Source organism: Cyclopterus lumpus, chromosome 2, assembly GCF_009769545.1.
Source record: "Cyclopterus lumpus isolate fCycLum1 chromosome 2, fCycLum1.pri, whole genome shotgun sequence".
In the NCBI taxonomy this organism is placed as follows: Eukaryota; Metazoa; Chordata; class Actinopteri; order Perciformes; family Cyclopteridae; genus Cyclopterus; species Cyclopterus lumpus.
Genome location: NC_046967.1, coordinates 4,931,781 through 4,951,750, shown reverse-complemented (window position 1 = coordinate 4,951,750; position 19,970 = coordinate 4,931,781). Strand labels below are relative to the sequence as shown.

The 19,970-nt window shown below is 42.5% G+C and overlaps 1 protein-coding gene across 6 annotated transcripts in view; it reads right to left on the bottom strand.

Moving 5' to 3' along the window:
* Positions 1-1,516: 1,516 nt before the first annotated feature.
* LOC117740797 (inositol polyphosphate-4-phosphatase type I A-like) overlaps positions 1,517-19,970 on the bottom strand; it is a 29,745-nt gene continuing 11,291 nt past the window's right edge. For 2 of the 6 annotated variants that reach the window (XM_034547361.1, XM_034547371.1), the window contains exons 6-25: positions 15,920-15,999; positions 15,481-15,592; positions 15,161-15,251; positions 14,682-14,829; positions 14,167-14,297; positions 13,959-14,063; positions 13,769-13,877; positions 12,823-13,009; positions 12,491-12,706; positions 11,651-11,792; positions 11,220-11,351; positions 10,692-10,724; positions 9,851-10,023; positions 8,938-9,061; positions 8,780-8,847; positions 8,057-8,256; positions 7,878-7,975; positions 7,663-7,775; positions 7,391-7,545; positions 2,727-5,439 (exon numbers count right to left, since the gene is read on the bottom strand). In XM_034547361.1, the coding sequence (XP_034403252.1) occupies positions 5,259-5,439; positions 7,391-7,545; positions 7,663-7,775; positions 7,878-7,975; positions 8,057-8,256; positions 8,780-8,847; positions 8,938-9,061; positions 9,851-10,023; positions 10,692-10,724; positions 11,220-11,351; positions 11,651-11,792; positions 12,491-12,706; positions 12,823-13,009; positions 13,769-13,877; positions 13,959-14,063; positions 14,167-14,297; positions 14,682-14,829; positions 15,161-15,251; positions 15,481-15,592; positions 15,920-15,999 (2,598 nt within the window). In that variant the 3' untranslated portion in view covers positions 2,727-5,258. Of the gene's footprint in view, positions 2,471-2,726; positions 5,440-7,390; positions 7,546-7,662; positions 7,776-7,877; positions 7,976-8,056; positions 8,257-8,779; positions 8,848-8,937; positions 9,062-9,850; positions 10,024-10,691; positions 10,725-11,219; positions 11,352-11,650; positions 11,793-12,490; positions 12,707-12,822; positions 13,010-13,768; positions 13,878-13,958; positions 14,064-14,166; positions 14,298-14,681; positions 14,830-15,160; positions 15,252-15,480; positions 15,593-15,919; positions 16,000-19,970 lie in introns of those variants that run through there. The other 4 variants (XM_034547389.1, XM_034547407.1, XM_034547398.1 and 1 more) reach the window with 4 other exon arrangements.

Below are 19,970 nucleotides of genomic sequence, written 5' to 3'. Positions count from 1 at the left end.
TTCATAGACACTGACCGTGATGAACAGTTGGACTCGGAGGTACAACCCTCTCAAGTGCCTGTGTCAGTGGACTCACCACCACATGACCTGCCACCACACAACCCTCCTCCTGTGACTACGGGCAGTACACCCACATGCTACACAAGGAGTGGCAGAGCGGTTAGACGCCCTGCCAGATTCAATGACTGATTTCAGGAATGTTTATATACTCATTCACATGTTTGTTAATAAAAAAAAAAGAGAGAATGAGGACTGTTTAACCTGAAATGTTTCAAGAATGTTGAATGTTCTAAATGCTTAAATGTTTCTCCAGAATGCTTAGCAGGAAAGTGATTTGTAATGTTTAATGAAAGCCATTAGTATTGAGAACATGCTTTATTAATCATTGAAGTATGCAAGTAGAAAAGACAAGTTTAATGTTGATGCCATAGCGTTAATGGTAAGCAAAGAGTTAACTGTTGAGGTAACTGATACGTATGCCACTTCTCAGTCGGAAAAGAGGGATGTGGTATATTGGATCGAGCACTCGGTGCTCGATGGTGTTGGTCTGTGACGACGGACATAGCGTGTTTAGCCCGCGAGTAAAAGAGTGACTTGTACCGCATCCTCGTCTCCGTGCATTTGTAACTAACGGTGAGTTAGTTAACCCACGATTAGTACAGCTATAACAGTGTACTATACTAGTAGCATAAAGATACAACACGTAACATTTCAAAAATCGGACACATCTTGTCTCAAAAAGATGCAGAAAAGCTGGTTCACGCGTTTGTTACTTCTAGACTAGATTACTGCAACTCCTTATTATCAGGCTGCTCTAATAAGTATCTTAAGTCCCTTCAGTTGATCCAGAATGATGCAGCTCGTGTACTCACAAAAACTAAGAGAAGAGATCACATTACTCCTGTATTAGCTGCTCTGCACTCGCTCCCTGTAAAATCAAGAATCACATTTAAAATTCTTCTCCTCACCTACAAAGCCTTGATTGGTGATGCACCATCATATCTTAAGGAGCTTGTAGTACCATATTGCCCCACTAGAGAGCTGCGCTAAATGCGTGGCTACTTGTGGTTCCTAGAGTCCTAAAAAGTAGGATGCGAGCAAGAGCCTTCAGTTATCAAGCTCCTCTTTTATGGAACCAGCTTCCACTTTCAGTCCGGGAGGCAGACACAGTCACCTCATTTAAGAATAGACTTAAGACTTTCCTGTTTGATAGTGCTTATAGTTAGGGCTGAATCAGGTTTGCCCTGGTCGAGCCCCTAGATATGCTGCTATAGGCTTATAGGCTGCTGGGGGATGTTTTAGGAGACTGAGCACCTATCTCCTCTTCTCTCTCCATTGCACCTGGGGAGTTTTTCCTGATCCGATGTGAGGTCCTGGGACAGGGATGTTGTATGTGTACAGATTGTAAAGCCCTCTAAGGCAAATTTGTAATTTGTGATATTGGGCTATACAAAATAAACTGAATTGAGAGTTTCAGTCCAGTTTTCTTCACACAACATAGAGTTACAGTTCCTCATTGTCCTGAAACGAGCTGTAATGTTTTTATTGATCACAGCGGACGATATTAAACAGTGCATGAACAGAAATGTGAGCAGGAGAAAAGAGCTGGAAACATTTCAGTCTGTGAAGTGACACATTTTACATTTTCAAGAGCTTTGTTGACAAGAAATAAAACACAATCCTTCCCCTCAATATAAATATTATCCCCTGAATATTTCATCAAAGGCTTCAAGACATCCTAACTTCAAAATGTGTCCAAACACGGTGGGTTGGCAACAGATAATTGTCTGTTTTATTTGTATATAATTGGATTTAAAAGACTGGTAGGAGGCCCCGGGGGAAGACCGAGGACACGCTGGAGGGATTATATCTCCCGGCTGGCCTTGGAACGCCTCGGGATCCCCCAGAATGAGCTGGAAAGTGCTGCGGGTGAGAGGGAAGCCTGGGTCGGCCTGCTGAACCTGCTGCCACCGCGACCCGACCCCGGATAAGCGGGTGATAATGGATGGATGGATGGATGGATTTAAAAGATGTACTTAATGATTTTTCCCTTGATTTTCATCGTGGAGCATAAATATAAATGTGTGCGTGGTCGCTATTGATCAGCTCGATCATACATTTCCCCAATGAGAAATAAAAACATGAACATGCAGCGTGTTTGTTGTGCATAATATGGAACAAACAACTAATATTTTTTTTTAAAACTGCTGAGTTTTTTCAGGAAGGCCTTATTTATTCTAAACCCTCAAACAGAAACCCGGTGTCCGATCCCGGCCTTCACCAAAAACACAGCAGGCGTACGGTCCGATAATAAAGGCGGAGGTCCCGGTGGTCCCATCAGGTCTCCACCTTCCCGTAGGTGCCGTCGGGGGGGCGGTAGTGTTTGGGGAAGGCCTTGAGCTGCAGCGAGTTAAACGCGTACTTCCTGCAGCCGACGTTCTTCACAGTGTTTTCTCGTCTGCATCCTTCACTGAGGAGAGACAACGGGGAGCGGTGAGGACACAATAATAGAGGCGTGGTTGCCGTGCGTGACGCAGGAATGTGTGGTGTGTCTGTCCTTGAATGATACTCACTCTGCTGGGGGGGGGGGGGCTTGAACAGTCAACAAAAGACGACATTACGTAATGTGCTGAAAGTCTCAAATGACCAATGAACAAATTAATTATCACATTTAGTTTGTTAAAGAATGACCAGCAGACTTATCACACACACACACACACACACACTTAATTCTGCAGCCGGAGGCACAGGACGTTTATTACGGCGGGGTGTGGCGTTCAGGGACACACTGACTGGACGTTTATTACAGCAGGGTGTGGCGTTCAGGGACACACTGACTGGAGGTTTTCGCTCCAGTCTCAGAGAAGACGCACCGACTGCTAATTGATCGAATCGGGATCAAACTGATTACTTTTGACAGCAAAAAGCCAGATTTTAGAATAAAAAACGAATACATTCCACTTTGACAATAATGACATAATAAAACAGCTTTAGGTAATTAATTATTCTCAATGAACATAAATACCTGTTCACACAATATGATTTATATTGTAAACATGCGGTTTAGGGGAAGTGCAAATTGTTGTCATCTCAGTATGAAAAGTAAATTAAATCAACAGTAATTACACACAAAAACAAATACATCTGCATTTTAAACAAGACAAACTGAACTGTGATATAAAGTGACAGCGTGGCGGTGATGGCACAAGGAAAAATAAATAAATATATATATATATATATATTAAAAAAATCTGTTTTGGATTCATTTAAGATATAGCAAACAAATACAACTTATGTACAGCAATACAAATATATTCTCTGATACATCTGGATTCTTAAGAATAAACAAGGAAAAGAAAAATATGTTTTATCCATCAGTGATTTTAATTCAAATCTAAGGAAGCACTTTAGTGTAGTTACACATATGTATAAGTATTGAATTAAGGATAATTATATTAGAAATTTAACATATTACTTCATTTTAAAACAAAGTTTTATATATTTTACATAAAATAGTTCCCATTCTTTCACATCCCTGCTGCTAAGCAATTATGTAATTACATATTTCTATATTGGATGTATTCATATATTAATATCTACTTCTTTATATTCAACTCTAACGTATAACTTGTCTCACAGAGGTAGATCTAAACTGGAGCGACGAGATACACACATTTCCTGAAATAAAAAAGGTTAAAAATAACCTTTTTTTTTTTTTTTAGGAAATGTTCTTTTTCAATAAATTTTTTACATTTTTTTTTTAGGAAATATTATTTTTTAGTGTGTTTCTACTGGACGATAAACACAAAAACAAGCACTGCAAACTGGTTTGAGAAGTCAGAGATATTGAATCCCTCACTGGGAAGAAAAGACTCATCGCTGGCGGATTGGCGAGTTCAGGGGTCACGAGAGGGGGCCACGCTCCCAAAGGAGGCTATTTATGGTCCGATTCCTTCCCTTCCTGGGTCGATATTAATGAGACGCAGCCTAGAAACTCTGGAGAGGAGGCCGATGCTCTCCTTCAGCTTCACAGGCGAATATATCGATTTCTACACAGCCGGTTTCCAACGTGTAAAGAAGTTGTATAATAATTCAACAAACCTGGATTAATTCGTTAAAAGCCTAGTGATGCATTTTGGCACAATGCTACATTCCTCATTCGTTATAAATAAAATCAGTTACTTCACTCGACTCATTAAAGCTATATATGTATAACCTAACTTAAAATAAAAGCTTTCGTTTGAGGGGTGCAAAAAGCACATGGAAGACAATGATAAACCAAACAAATTGCACAAACAAAGATAAATAGATTTCCATTATAATAGTTAGCATCAACAATAACTCTTTCCTGAAAGCAATATTTATATATAAATCGGCATGTTTCTTTTATACATATTCACAACAAACTGGCCCTTTTGTGTTTTGTCGTCAGTGGATGAAGAATAAGGCAGAGCGGTCGCTGACAGTCACACAGACCTTAGATCTGTCCAGTAGAGGGCGCAATCCACCACATAGGTATCAGAGAGATTTAGATGCGAATGCACCTTTTAAAACCATTGGGGGGGGTAGGGGGGGGGGACCTCTGGAAGCGCCACCTTGACGTTATAGAACCGTCTGGGACAACACAGCATAAACATTAAGCAGCTTTTCTCACCCAGAAATGGACATAAATAGTCTCACACGGGGGTAAAGACATGGAGAATGAGTCGCTGCTCAATCGAGGCTGCGGTCTGTGTGACCTTTAAAACATGTAATCACCTCTGACCTCTCTCTGGTCACTCATTTTAAATGTCAATATGGCAAATGACAACACACAGGTGCGGTCATTAAGTTACGTTTAGTTGGACCACTTTCTGATCATAACGTTTAGATTTAATGGCATTTCAGTGACACAATTTAAGCTTGTTTGCTTGTCTGACAACAGGAACAGAAAGTACGTCAATGAAGACGGAAGAGGAACAGATTTCATCTTGAAAACACGAACGTGGTTCAGATTCATCTGGCTTATAGTGTGAACGTCATGAACTGTCTCAAAGAGTGCACCATAACGTCTGTGTTGTTATTTTTCCATATCAACACATGTACCTTTTTGCAGCTCAATAAAAAGGAAAAACACCAAACAGGAAGTGCTTACAAACAAAATAAAACAAAAACAAGGGAGGTGGGGTTTTGCTGCACCCTCAGGAGTCAGCGAGGAGCTTCCCAATGCCTCCACATATACGTCTGCAGCCAGAAGAGAGAGCGGCTCCGAGGCCCGTTCAGCTGCAGCGGAGCTTGGCCAGGAAATAGGCCATGCTGAGGAAGATCCACACCACCAGGAGGTTCGGGCTGAGGGCCAGCAGGGGCAGCGAGTACAGGAGGCTGGGGTCCAATCGGAAGTCACGCACCGGAAGCAAGCCGCTCAGGTTCTTCTGTATCACCCCCTCCCTCGTCCCAATTCTGCCGAGTCACGTGAAGGCGGGAGGAAGAGGAGGAGGTGGTGTGCAGCGGCAAACAAAAAAGGTTGGAGGAAGGTGGTGGAGGAGAGGGTTGAAAAGGAGGAGGAGGAGGAACAGATGAGGAAAAAACATAAGGGCAAAAAGAGATGGAGGAAGGAGGAGAGGAAATAGGAAAGGAAAGATGGCAAGAAGGAAGAAGAGAGAGCCAAAATAACCAGATGGCAGGTGAAATGTCAAAGTAACGGGTGACACCGGCGAGAAATCACAAAGAAGCCACGGCCACAGACAGCAGTTTTCACACAACAACAACAATAATAATAATAATAATAATACAAATCGTATAGAGGTCACAATAAATGGAAATGAATCAACCAGAATAAAAGAATCCCGCAAAAAAATTAGCCAAATCATGACGAAGTCAAACACGCGGGAAAACAGAGGAAGAAAGGGGGAGGGGGGGGGACGAGAAAGAGAAAGAGAAAAAAGAGAAAATTAAGAAAGATGTTTCTCCGTCTTTCGGAAAAGGAGAGAAGATAATAAAAAACAGCAACGGCTCACCATGTTTATATATTCTAAGACATGAGATGAGGGGAAAAGGCAAAAATACCCTTTAAATTTCAGGAGATTTGTCATCTGCACTCAAAATGTGGCCACATGCGTCACAGGAACGTGCTAACATGCAGATTTAACTGCCACTCGGTATGCAAGAGGGGAAAAAATGGCGTCATGGAGGAGAAGGGTACAATATCTCTAAGCTTTGTCCAACATGCATCCCAGTTTAAAACCACTAGGCAGCAATTTAAGCTCCAATAATGATCAAAAAGCAGATTTCATGCTCGTCGGCTGATGAGGGAGAGAGGCAGGAACGAGGGAGAGACATGAGGAGGAGAAAGAGGGGGAGGAGAAGGTGAAGAGATGTCGTTTCATGCAGCAGTGAAACTTTATTGAGCACAAGTACAACGCAGACAGCTGTTACATCCGTTTTACATGGGCTTAACAACAAAATAACACAAATGTTTTTGGACACAAAGAAACAAACACAGAGCTATCAGACCTTTTCTGTCCTCGTGAGCAAAACTAATAAAACTATTCTTTTCTATTGGTTATTTTTGTGAGTGGATGTCTTTTTCCAGAGAACAAAATATGGTTAATAAACAGAGTTAAATATGGTTCAGAAAGTATTTTAAACGAGACACTTTCTGGAAATGTGATGATTTCAGATGCTGGCATTCAGTTTTGCACACATAAAAGGTATATTTAAAACACTGTAAAACTGCACCTTTACCTATTTTTATTCCAACTTATCTGTTATTTCTGCAACATGCTGCAAGACACATTTCCCATGCGGAAAAAAAAACTAAAACAAAAAAGCCTTTTGACTTAAACCCTCTGCGGTGGAGAGGAAAACTAAATATTTCTTTATTCTCAACAGAATGTCAGACAAAATGTAAAAAATGAATGAAGAAAAAAAAAAGGACAACGACAAATCCAGTAAAATAAAAATACTCTGCAGCTCAGACTATAAGCAGCTTTAAGGAAATGACCCACAAGCGTTCCAGACACACAACCAAAAGAGGATCCTCCGCTCTCCTCCAGACCATAAAGAAGATCAACTGAACGCAAACCTTTTGGACAAGAGTCCGGTGAAGTCAGCAACGGACTGAATATCACAATATACGAGTATCCACTCCAAGATGAACCGGCCACTACGGACCGGTTTGTTTCAGTGAGGAAGCAGGCAGTGGTTCTTAAAGTCACACGTGGGCAAAACATCCTTTTCCATTAATTTGTTTCCCTTTACTTTATGTGTGTAAAAAGTACCATATGTGTCCATATTTAAAAGGTTTCTTAAACCCAATGTTGGAACCTTTGCAGACAGGAAGTGTTTTGCCCAGGTATGATTCTCAGGTGTGTGTGTTTCTCTCATTCAGGCACTGTGAGGGGCGTCCTACCTGCGCATGCAGTCGAGGGCCTGCGTGAAGACCTGCGGCGCCATGCCATGCTCGTGCTGCAGGATCAGGCACTGCTCCAGGGTCACCGACATGGCCGTGCGGTCTTTGGCGCTTTTGCAGCTGGTGAAGCGAACCCCGTTCAGTCGCCGGCAGATCTGAGAACGGAGAGGGGAAGAGACGCTCAGGATCTGCGGGTATATCTAACTTTAAAAATCATGGCAAACACATTACGAAGCTCGCTTTTCATGCACGCCAAAAGCAGAGAGCATCACCTCGGCTGACTGCCAGAGGACATCCACGTTCTTGTTTTTCCTGGCGTGGACGTTCTGCCCCAGAAACCTCAGCAGCTCAGGGAGACAAGTCTGAGAACGAGACCTTGGGAGACCTGAGGGGTCAATGAAGAGGGGGAAGATGGAGAATGTAGGTGAGGAGAAACAAAGGGGGATGGATGGTACTTGTGTACCGCTCAGGAACATTTTGTACTTACAGTCCTCAGGCAGGACTTCTTTGAACTGCTCGTAATACGAATTTAGCCTGGAGAGACTCTCCAAGTTGATGATCTCCTGCAGGGACGTGTCTCCAAACCTGCACAACAGAGAAAAAACATGAGTTCCTTCCTCTGCTCTGTCCGCGTCGCGTCTCCTTTTCAGTCTCCGGCTCTCTCACTTCTCCGCTAGCGTCTGCTGCTCGTTGATGCCCACGTTGAAGTGTACCGGCTGCACCCTCAGCAGCATGCCGCTCTGGATCTCCCGCGGCAGCGCATCGAACATGGTTCCCGGCAGCGGGATGCGGACGTTGAAGCCGTCCCGGTTCCCCGTGATGATCGGCAACATGTCGGGGGCGGAGCTGCCGGTGGCCTGGGTCACCTGAGAGGGAAGTGAAGGACGTGAGGGAACGTCTATATTTTGTAATAATATAACACATTTTTCACATCCAGCAGTTTCAAAGTATTTGCATTGTTAACACAATGTTATATACCCAGTATTTAACTTCTTTAACACAAACAAATATAGGGCTGCAATGGTCATTTTTATTATCGATTAATCTGCTGATTATATTTTTAAGGGTCAAAAAGTCCTTTCCCAAATAGATAATAGAAATAGATTAAAATTGTATTTAACAAATCAAAATGTAAACATATTCAGTTTTCTTTGTCATGGCAAAGCATCACATCTAGATCTGATGGGTGGAACAAGTCAATGTTTGTCATTTTTGCTTGAAAAATTACAAATAATTTAAATGATTTGATCATTGTTGCATTTCAATAGACGTAAAAATAGAGAAGAACCAAAAGGACCAACGTTAATTAAGGTCAGTGAAAAAATTCCAAGAAACTAATAGGCACAATTAACAGTTATTTCTCATCAGGATTATTAAAAGTCTTCCTACCTTAAAGGTGACGTTGCGGAGATCCATGATGCCGACACTCATGTCCTCCAGCATGGCCAGCTCCTCACCTTGGACCACACGGTTAACGGAGATAACGTCGTCAATCTCTAACTGTTGGGGGGGTTTAACAGTGCGTGTGTGTGTGCGTGTGTTCGTACCGTAGGTGCTGAGCAGGGACTCAAACTGAGCCAGCAGGCCGATGGTGTACAGCTGTCGGAGGAATCCGTTGTCACGGAGACAGTTCCTCAGTTTGATAATGAAGCCACAGATTAGAGCGGTGAGCTGCAACACACACTCACACATGAAGCGCTACAAAGTATCACAATTAAAAAAAATAGTTTTTAGGGCATAGAGTGGGACAAAGTTCTCTTTTTTAGAAGTTATTTTTTTCCTCATTTAATGCAAATTATTTCCAGTTAAATCATGTCTGATGTCATATCCCTCAACTCCGTTTAATATTTAAAGCTCAGCTGCTTCTTCATGTTGTTGGTTTCTGTGCATTCGGGTGTGAAGGGAAGCCTGAGTTATATATATATATAGATGGTTGTGTGCCATTATGCTCCTTTCTCAGTGTGTACTGAAGAAGACGAAGCTAATACAACTATTTACTCCCCTGGATTATGTATTTGTTTAATCTTCTGTACTTTTGACTTGTAACTACGTGGATTAGATACCAGAGTTTAAACTCAATGCTGTTGTACAGACAATAAACCTGCCGTGTAAGCGTTGTTGTAACCGAGGCAAATAAACTCCAGAAAGCTTATTCTTATTTTAACGTTGGGCCAAAGAGCAAAGCGTCTGGAGAGTAGGAGTATGTGGGTCTGCAGGTGAAGAAATCCCTTCTGCCGTCTCATTTTATGACATTTTCTTTTTACCGGCTCTTACCTCTCTACACAAAAGGTTCAGCCATGATGTAAATATTGCAGAGCCACTAAGCGTTGGACCTTTGCACCCTCCGGCTTTTGTAATATTTACAGATTTATGAACAATCGATTCCCTCGCTGGGTCGAGCTGATGTATGTGTGTGTGTGTGTGTGTGTGTGCCACGCCTCTCCGTGTGTCGGTCCTGACCGTCTGGCAGAAGACGACATCGCGGCGGTACTGCAGCGACAGGTCCATGGCTATCGTGGGGGCGCTGTCCTGCATCAGCAGGAACACCATGGACTTCTTGGCCTTGTCGCTCATCATGGCAACGCACTCGGTGAGCGTGGTGAGGAGAGGGTACAAGGCCTCGCTCCACTCGCCTGTAAGACAAGGAAGAGGTCGGACGACCCCGAGGTGAGGCCCCACACAACGCTGAAGTGATATTTAGTATGAATTATGCAACAGAAAGTTAATTTATTAGTTAATTAGTTAGTTAGTGGAACAGAGACCAGATGGAACAGAGAAGCAACAGGAAAAGCAGAAGCGCTGATGGAGATTATACTTCACTGGGTAAAGCTCCAGGACGTTTAGTCTCTTTCTCTACAGGAATACAATAAAGATAATAAAATAAAAAATACTTGATTTAAAACCAAAGATGCATTGCATTTCCTAACTGGACATTTTAGTAGTTACTTAATTATGTCAGCGACTTTATTCTGCTATAACGTGCTGTTACGTACATATTTACTCCAGTTTTGGCAATTCCCCCCACTTTAAAAATAAAATGCAAGTATTAACAAGAATTTATAGAAGTGTAGTTACATTATGCAAAAGAGTTCCCTGGGTTTCAATATGCGAGAGGAACACCTTCAAGCTAGAACAGTGTGTTAAGCTGCTCTTTATTAAAGATAATTTGCATTAAAATAAAGGAGTGACTTTTCTAGCAATCACACAAACATTTTATTTATTTATATATATATATATATATATATATATATATATATATATATAGTGTGTCCTGGAGCATGGGAGGGATAGCAGCTCTTACCCGGGTAGGCCTCCTCAGCACTGGGGCTCCCATCTGGAAGAGGGTGTGGAGGTGCAACATGCATAATTAGCGGGCGCTGTAAGCCACACGAGGCAGCAGAGACACACACAGAAAAGACTACAAAACCAGGGTCAGAGATTTATCAAAAAAAAACACCCAGCTTAGATTATAAATCTTGTTTCTTTGGCCTCGAGACCAAGTCTTTTTTCCCAGCTTATTCCTCCACGTTTCTGAACCGCCATCATTTTGAAGGTTTGGAGGGACGTGACCCTGGTCCATAAGCACAACGTCCTCAATACAAACCGCGTCGTTTCCTGCTGAAGAACGCTGCAACATTGTGGACTGACCCCAACACACAGCAACAAAGATAGCGCACGAGACAAAATGCTTTTACATGAGACGGTTTGTTTTGGTGAGTAATTTAAAAAAGGTACCAGCTTTCCTTTAAGTAAAGACAGTTATCAAAAAAGAGCCGATCTAAAAACACGAGGAGAAGCATTAGAAATATAAGAAATCAAGTAAACCTACAAAATTCCTGTGCAGAGGAAAGGGCAGGCAGAGAGGAAGAGGATGGTGGTGGTGATGATGATGATGGTAATGATGGAGATTCCTGTGGCATACTTTCTGGGTTGATCCAGAAAGCTCGTCTTTTTCCTTCACCTTTTCACAGCCACACAGCGCTGTTAATTCATACTCTTAAAACTGAAAATTAAACATATTTCATGTGCTACAGTTGTTTATTTATTGACGTTTGTTTATTAGTTACAGGGCTGTGGAAACTGGGTTTAGAAGCTGCATATTATACTTTTTATTGTTAAAGATAATTAAAACAAATTCAAAAAAATTCTGTGAAATTCACGCACAAATCATGTCACATTTATACCCTGAAAATTAAAATTACAATCCATGGTATGAAACACAAAGAACAGAAAAGTGTATTTTGAGTGTGCGTGCATCACCTTTCGTATTGGCGCCGCCCTGCAGGTCAGATTGGGTACTGTCCTGACTGCTGACGCTGGGCCTCCTCTCCTTCTGAAGTAGCTTGTCCACACGCTGGATGATGCACTCCAGAGACTTGTCCACGTTCACCCAGACCTTCTCCTGAAAGGACAAGAGCACAAGGCGCGATCAATGCGATCAATGCACCTCGGCAAAAAGGGCTAATGGACAAATTACAGCGGGGGAAAAGACCGGAGCCAGAGGGGAGAGAAGATGAGATGAATCACACCAGTATGCAAAGCAGAGAGCACCCCAACCTTTTGCTTGACGAAGGTTTTATGTAATGCTACGACTCCATTACATAACCCCAAACTCCTGTCTCAGACTGCCGGGGGATACGGAGGCTAAACATTGGTGGTTTAGACCAACTGAACTCTTCTGATATATAATCTGATAAATACACACGTTTTATAGGAAAATAACAATACAATGCGTTTAAATTAGAAGTTCAGTATTTGAATGCGTGTCCACGTCGTTTCCTTTGACCCATTGCAACATTTTTTTATGAAAAACAAACAAAAGCGTTTGTGTCATATTGTGTACAGCAGTTGTAAAGACTTCGTACGACATCCTGCTATTTTAAAAATAAAACCCATTACAGTGGAACATTTTCTGGCAATTCACAATGAGGATTATGAATAAATAAAATAACCGGATGGATATCAGCAATGGGGAATATGATATAACTCAAATATTGTGAATCGTAAAACTAAGCAGTTCCTGTCTAAATGGAGAACAACAATTGAATGACACCAGAAAAAACTCAAACCTCTTTGGTTATTCCTCACTAACTAACTCACCCACTCCTCTTCATGCCAGTCCACGTGCAGCGAGGATCGGCTGTTGGAGCCGCTCCACTTGGCGAGCAGCGTGTCCTGGTCATTGCGCAGGACTACTTGTTCCGAGTCAGCGGAAGGAGATGCCTCGGAGGCGACGTACTCGGGCCGCGCTGCGTTGAGGGCCTGAATAGCAGAAGCCAGCAGCTTGCAGTCGCACACCGTCACCAACTGACGAGTCTGGGAGAGAGAGGAGGCATCCGTCACATCTCACTCTCACGTGACCAAACTCACGTGAAAATACTTCCATTGAGTCCTGATGAATGATTTAGAGTGTGAAAGTAAGTAAAAGAAACCTTATCGGCCAGAATGGCGAGCGTCCGCTCCACTCCGCTGGCCGATCGGTCCTTGGCGGCTCGGGATAGCCTCTCCGCGTAGTAGCTGACTTGAGTCTTCAGCGTGTTGATGTGGGCGATGATCTCTTTGGCTCGGACGATGTCCTGAGGTATGTAGACGATGGATTGAGAGCTGGAGAGGGCGCTGCTGCAGAAAGCAAAGAGCCAAGAGGATGCTGAGGACACACTGTAAAGAACTGACATTGTTTTATGTCAACATCAGAGCGTTTGCATGCACATGCCTGTTCCCAACAACAGGTAAACACAGAGACAACAATACACTTCAATAAACAGGACTCAAATAGATCTTTAAGTCATCTTTAAAGTCGTCTTTGTTTTTACTGAATTGGTATGTCATCAAACGTTGTGTTCTGTGTTGTTAAATATCTGTGTGCTTGTTTTTTTAGGACAACATACATCTTAGTACAACACTGTTAAAGCATCTTGTGTCAACACAAGCGATGAGAAGTCTTGCAAACCGACTCACCTGCACATCCAAAACTCTTGAAAATCACGAGAAACAGTGGAAGTCATGTTGTTGTGGTGAGACACACAAATGAAGACAAGCAAAGCAGTGCAACAACTCACCATTCCTCCTCATATACGCTGATCAATAGAAAAGTAACAAAAACAAAATCAAGAGGAAGCCAGTTAATGCAATAGTTCAAGAAACAATGCATTCATCTTGTATGTAGAAACGACTCCTGAGCAGCCAGATACAGATACATCTTTCATGTGGAGTTAAAGTTAAAACAGCAGAAGGAAAAGAATGAATAAATCAACAAAAACAGAAATTATCACTGTGGCTGAGGGGAGAAAAACAAAACATGCAAATGCACTTTCTTTTTTCTTCTATTAAACCGGCATCGTGGATCTGTTTTCCACGCCCGTCCCCCTCTCGACTTACTGTTTCTTTGCCTCCTCAAACTTCTGAATGAGTTTCCTCAAACCGCTGTTTTTGAAGCCCTGGCAGTGAGCCGCTGGAGCCCCGATGGTAATCACGTCGTACGTGTGTTCTGGAGAGGAGGAAAACACCGGCATCAGCAGAGGGAAAAAGTTGTGTGTGCGTTCGTATCGGCGCGTTCTTGCGTTCTCACCGAAGCCCAGCTCGTCCTGAACCCTCATCCTCTGCACGTGCAGGTTGGTCGGCATGAACTCGAGCTTCCTCTCCGCCTTCAGGTTGCTGGCTTTGAACGATGGACCTGATGCGGATAATCAAAAATAACGGCACAACCAGAACAGACGTTGCTGCAGCTCGTTTTAAAATGATGCTTTTCTAAAGTAGAGGCGGAGGAAATCTCTAACCTCGGTAGTTGTTGAGGTCTGACAGCGTTTCCTGGTATGCAAGTATTATTGTCTGGTACTGAGAGACAATCTGTCGCCTCAGATTCTCCCAGCAGGGCGATAACTCTCCCAGTTCCTCCAGCTCACACACCCTGGAGAGTCGTGGGAGGAGAATATAATGCCGTCTCATTTTTTAATTTGCTGTTTTAATTTTTTCTCAAAAAAAAAAAAAAAAAAAGACCAAGCTCCGGTTGCAGCTTCTCAACTTCTTGTGTGACAGAAAATGGAAAAATCTTCAGCAAACTGGCAACCGGAGCCTTAATGGGACAGTTCTGATTGTTGGAAACAGTGTGTCTTGTGGCTTTGAAGAGGGACAGCTTCACTTCCCCGTCTTGAAAAGGTAAAGCGGTGAAAACAATACAAAATATACATTATTAAAGTACCTCACACAACCACGCTCCTAAACATGTGAACTATCCCTTTAAGGGAACCCTCAGAACGCATGTGCGTGTGTGTGCGTGTGTGTGTGCGTGTACCTGGCTGCGTCCTCCTCCAGCAGCAGTTTGACAAACTGTCTAGGGATGTTCAAAGAGAGGACGCTCTCGGCCATTTGCTCCAGCACCCGTAGGTGGTTCCCATCGGTGGTGGGGAAGCGGTACATCCGGGACATCGTGCCCCCGAACACTGACGACACAGGAAATGGAATTAGATTGTGATAGATCTGATCTAAAAAATAAAAATAAACTCTAAAGACACAAGCGTGTATAAATGTGAAGGTACCCTTCAAACGTTTGTGATATTTTTGGATCACCCGTCTGCCCCCAAGGTAAACAGATCAATACATTTCTGCCTTATAATGAGATTTATGGTCTGATGTATTGGTCAACATGGAGCCATAAAAGGTCTAAATGACCTAAACATTTTTTTAAATGATAAAACCAACAGTAGAAACAGTAAAAAGTAAAGCTTTGCAAACATGCTTTTAACTCATACAGTCAACAAGGAGCTGTCGCACCTGAGCGCAGCAGAGTGTCTTTGCATAGCGAGGCATACTTTATCCGGACTCCCATCGACTCTGTGAGGCTTTCGTCGACAGGCAGCATCGTCTGTAACACACACACACACACACTTCTGAGGCTGTGCGACATGTTTATTATGACTTATTGTTGAATTACAAAGCACAGTAAGCCACATTGAACTCATAAACAGTTGAGAGATGATGGCTGCCAACTGCAGGAAATGGGATGCGTGAACACTGTAACCACCTCCAGTACTTTGTTCATCTATCAACATTATGCAGAAATTACATTTGACAGTGGGTCCCACCCCTCTTACCCGTCCGGTGATGCGGTCTGGCAGGCGGCCGACCAACATCCTCTGATCCGCCCTCTCCTCCGTCTGCCAGGCAGCGACGGTGATGTTCCCCACCCGCTGGTTCTCTGCTGATCTGTCCACGGAGACACATTTACTGGATTTTCATATATATATATATATATATATATATATATATATATATATATATATATATATATATATATATATATATATATATATATATATATGCATGTTGTTTGTTCTTTTGATCTTTTGGTTGGAAGCTTAATACAGTAGATGCAAGTTTAAACTTATATTATAAACAAATATTATTAGGATGCAAAAGTCTCTCCAGAGGTATAAAAAAAAACTGAACAGAATGATTCACCAGGTTTTTAAGTCGCTAAAAGACAGGGTTTACATCTCAGTATCTGAAAATAATAATAAAACCTCAGATTACCTCAGTTCCAGCTGTAATCTGTGGCTCCTCTCCTGCAACAACTCTTTAACAGGAAAAAGAGCAGAGCCCAACATGTACATCTAAAAGGAACAGAAAGAGTGTATATAAGACAGTGTGTATGCATGTATACATACACTCAGCTGTTTGCATATCTCTTCTTATTACATTACATTACATGTCATTTAGCTGACGCTTTTATCCAAAGTGTCTTACATTCATACACCGTAGACACAGCTACAGGGAGCAATTCAGGGTTAAGTGTCTTGCTCAAGGACACAACGACTAGGGCGATCAAGGAGGTTCCTGAACGCATCGCTCTCTCTCTCTTTCCGGTAAGCGTATTGCATCACTTCCGGTTGCCATCTTAGCAGCTCGCGATGTCTTCCTCCTCTCCCCCTCGCTCAGAGTGTCTCATGTATAGCTATTCCTCTGCCTCCCTTAATGATAACGGTACATGCAAGTGTAGTTCATTTGCTAGGTTGGAGGCAGTTCTAAGTGGGTTAGATGCACGGCTCCGCACCATCGAAGCTCAGACAGTTAGCTCGCCCCCCCATAGCCGGTGTGGAGCCGCTAGCGTTAGCTTCTGTTAGCTGTTCGAAGGAGTTTTAAGTCTAAACAGAAGCCCACTAAGCACCACCAACCTCTTCACGTTTCAAACCAGTTTTCCCCACTCAGCGACGCACCCGCTGAGAAACCCACTCTGGTTATAACTAGCTCCATAGTCAGAAACGTGAAGATAGCGAAGCCAGGGACCAAAGTCATATGCATCCCGGGGGCCAGAGTGGGCGACATTGAATCTTGTTTAAAACTGCTGGCTAAAGATGAGCGTAGTTACAGTAAGATTATAATACACTAAAATTAATGTGGAATCTGTGTGTACTTATGCCAAGACAATGTCGGACACCGTAGTTTTCTCTGGCCCTCTCCCCCATCTGATCAATGATGACATGTATAGCCGCATGTCATCATTCAACCGCTGGTTGTCGAGGTGGTGCCCAGCAAACAATGTGGGCTACATAGATAACTGGCAGACTTTCTGGGGAAAGCCTGATCTGATGAGTCGAGACGGCATTCATCCCACTTGGGATGGAGCGCGTCTCATTTCTGCAAACATGGCCAAATTGATTAACGGACTTAATCCATGACCCAGAGTTCAGATCAGGAAGCAGAAGCAGAGTTGTAGTCTTCCACCCTTCTCTGCACTTTCATCCGAGCAGTTACCCACCCTTAACCTTAACTCTATAGAGACTGTGTCTGTCCCACGGCCACTTAAATTAATTAAATCAAAAGTAACCAGAAGAGGAGTCATACAAAATAACCTCATACATGTTAACATCACTACTGCAACAGTGCAACAAAACAGGATAATTAAATGTGGACTCCTAAATATTAGATCTCTGTCATCTAAAGCTGTATTAGTAAATGATTTAATATCAGACGATCATATTGATTTATTGTGTCTTACTGAAACCTGGCTGAGCCATGAAGAATATGTCACCCTAAATTAATCAACTCCTCCAAGTCATATTAATACTCACATTCCTCGAGGCACCGGCCGAGGAGGTGGAGTAGCAGCCATCTTTGACTCAAGCCTATTAATGAATCCTAAACCTAAAATAAACTACAACTCATTTGAAAGCCTTGTTCTTAGTCTTTCACATCCAACCTGGAAAACATTACAGCCAATCCTATTTGTTATACTGTACCGGCCTCCAGGTCCATATTCAGAATTTATATCAGAATTTTCAGAGTTTTTATCAAGTTTAGTCCTTAAAACTGATAAGGTTATTATTGTAGGATATTTTAATATTCATGTGGATATTGATAATTATTGCCTTAGTGCTGCATTTATTTTATTGTTGGACTCGATTGGCTTCTGTGAGAGTACAGAAACCCACTCACTGTTTTGGCCACACCCTCGACCTTGTTCTTGCATTGACATTGAGCATTTGGAGGTCTTCCCACAGAAGCCTCTTCTGTCAGACCATTACCTCATAACTTTTGAGTTTTGGAGTGTATACCGTTAGTCAAAAGTTTCTACACCAGATGTCTAACTGACAGTGCTGTAGCTAAATTTAAAGAAGCGATTCCTTCTGCATTTGATTCAATACCACGTCTCAATGTGACGGAGGACTTCTGTGCCAACTTTAGTCCGTCCCAGATTGATCATATTGTCGATAGTGCTACAGGCTCACTGAGAATGACACCAGACTCGATAGCCCCACTGAAGAAAGACAGTGAGGCATAGGAGGTTTGCTCCCTGGTATAACCCTCAGACCTGCGAACTAAAGCAAACTTCACGGAAGCTCGAAAGCATATGGCGTTCCACCAATCTGGAAGAATCACGGTTAGTTTGACGAGATAGCCTTAAAACATATAAAAAGGCTCTCCGTAAAGCCAAAGCAGCCTATTACTCATCAGTAATAGAGAAAAATAAGAACAACCCCAGGGTTCTCTTTAGCACTGTAGCCAGGCTGACAGAGTCACAGCTCTGTGGAGCCGTGTATTCCAATAGACCTTAGTAGTAACGACTTCATGAACTTCTTTAATGAAAAGATTTTAACTATTGGAGGCAAGATTGATGATCTCTTGCCCTCAACCACTGCCAAACCGTCATCAAGAGGAGTGGCCTTGGAAACGGCTGTATGCCCTGGTGTATATTTGGATAGCTTTTCTCCCATTAACCTAGACCAATTGTCCTCAACGGTTTCTACTTCTAAACCGTCTACCTGTCTCTTAGACCCCATCCCAACGAGGCTGCTTAAAGACGTGTTGCCTTTAATTGGCACCTCTCTGTTGGATATTGTTAATGTGTCTTTGCTAACAGGCCATGTACCACATTCCTTCAAAGTAGCTGTAATTAAACCTCTCCTGAAAAAGCCAGAGGTGTTGGCTAACTACAGACCAATCTCTAACCTTCCTTTCCTCTCTAAGGTCCTTGAGAAAGTAGTAGCAAATCAGTTGTGTGACTTTCTACATCAGAATAGTTTATTTGAAGAGTTTCAGTTAGGATTTAGAAAACACCACAGCACAGAGACAGCACTGGTGAAAATTACAAATGACCTCCTAATTGCATCAGATAGGGGACTCATCTCTGTGCTTGTTTTGTTAGACCTTAGTGCTGTGTTCGACACCATTGACCATGACATCCTATTACAGAGACTGGATCAGTCGATTGGCATTTCAGGTACAGCGCTAAGTTGGTTTAAATCCTATTTATCAGATCGATCTCAATTTGTATTTGAAAACGATGAAGCCTCATTGACCGCCAACGTTAAGTTCCACAAGGTTCTGTGCTTGGACCAATTTTATTTACCTTATACATGCTTCCTTTGGGCAACATTATCAGGAAACACTCCATAAACTTTCATTGCTTTGCAGATGATACTCAATTATATCTATCATTCAAACCAGACCAACCAGCTCGCTAAAATTCAAGAATGTCTTAAAGACATAAAAACATGGATGACCTGCAACTTCCTGATGTTAAACTCAGACAAAACGACCCTGAACACCTCAGAGATCAATTATCTGGTGATGTGGTTTCTGTAGATGGCATTGCCCTTGCATCCAACACCACTGTAAAGAATCTCGGCGTTATCTTTGACCGAGACTTGTCCTTTAACTCCCACGTTAAGCAAATCTCAAGGACTGCATTTTTTCATCTACGTAACATTTAAAAAATCAGGCACATCTTGTCCCAAAAAGATGCAGAAAAGCTGGTTCACGTGTTTGTTACTTCCAGACTAGATTACTGCAACTCCTTATTTTTGGGCTGCTCTAATAAATCTCTTAAATCCCTCCAGTTAATCTAGAATGCTGCAGCGTGTGTACTCACAAAAACTAAGAAAAGAGATCACATTACTCCTGTATTAGCTGCTCTGCACTGGCTCCCTGTAAAATCAAGAATCACATTTAAAATTCTTCTCCTCACCTCACCTTGATTGGTGAAGCACCATCATATCTTAAGGAGCTTGTAGTACCATATTGCCCCACTAGAGAGCTGCGCTCACTAAATGCGGGGCTACTTGTGGTTCCTAGAGTCCTAAAA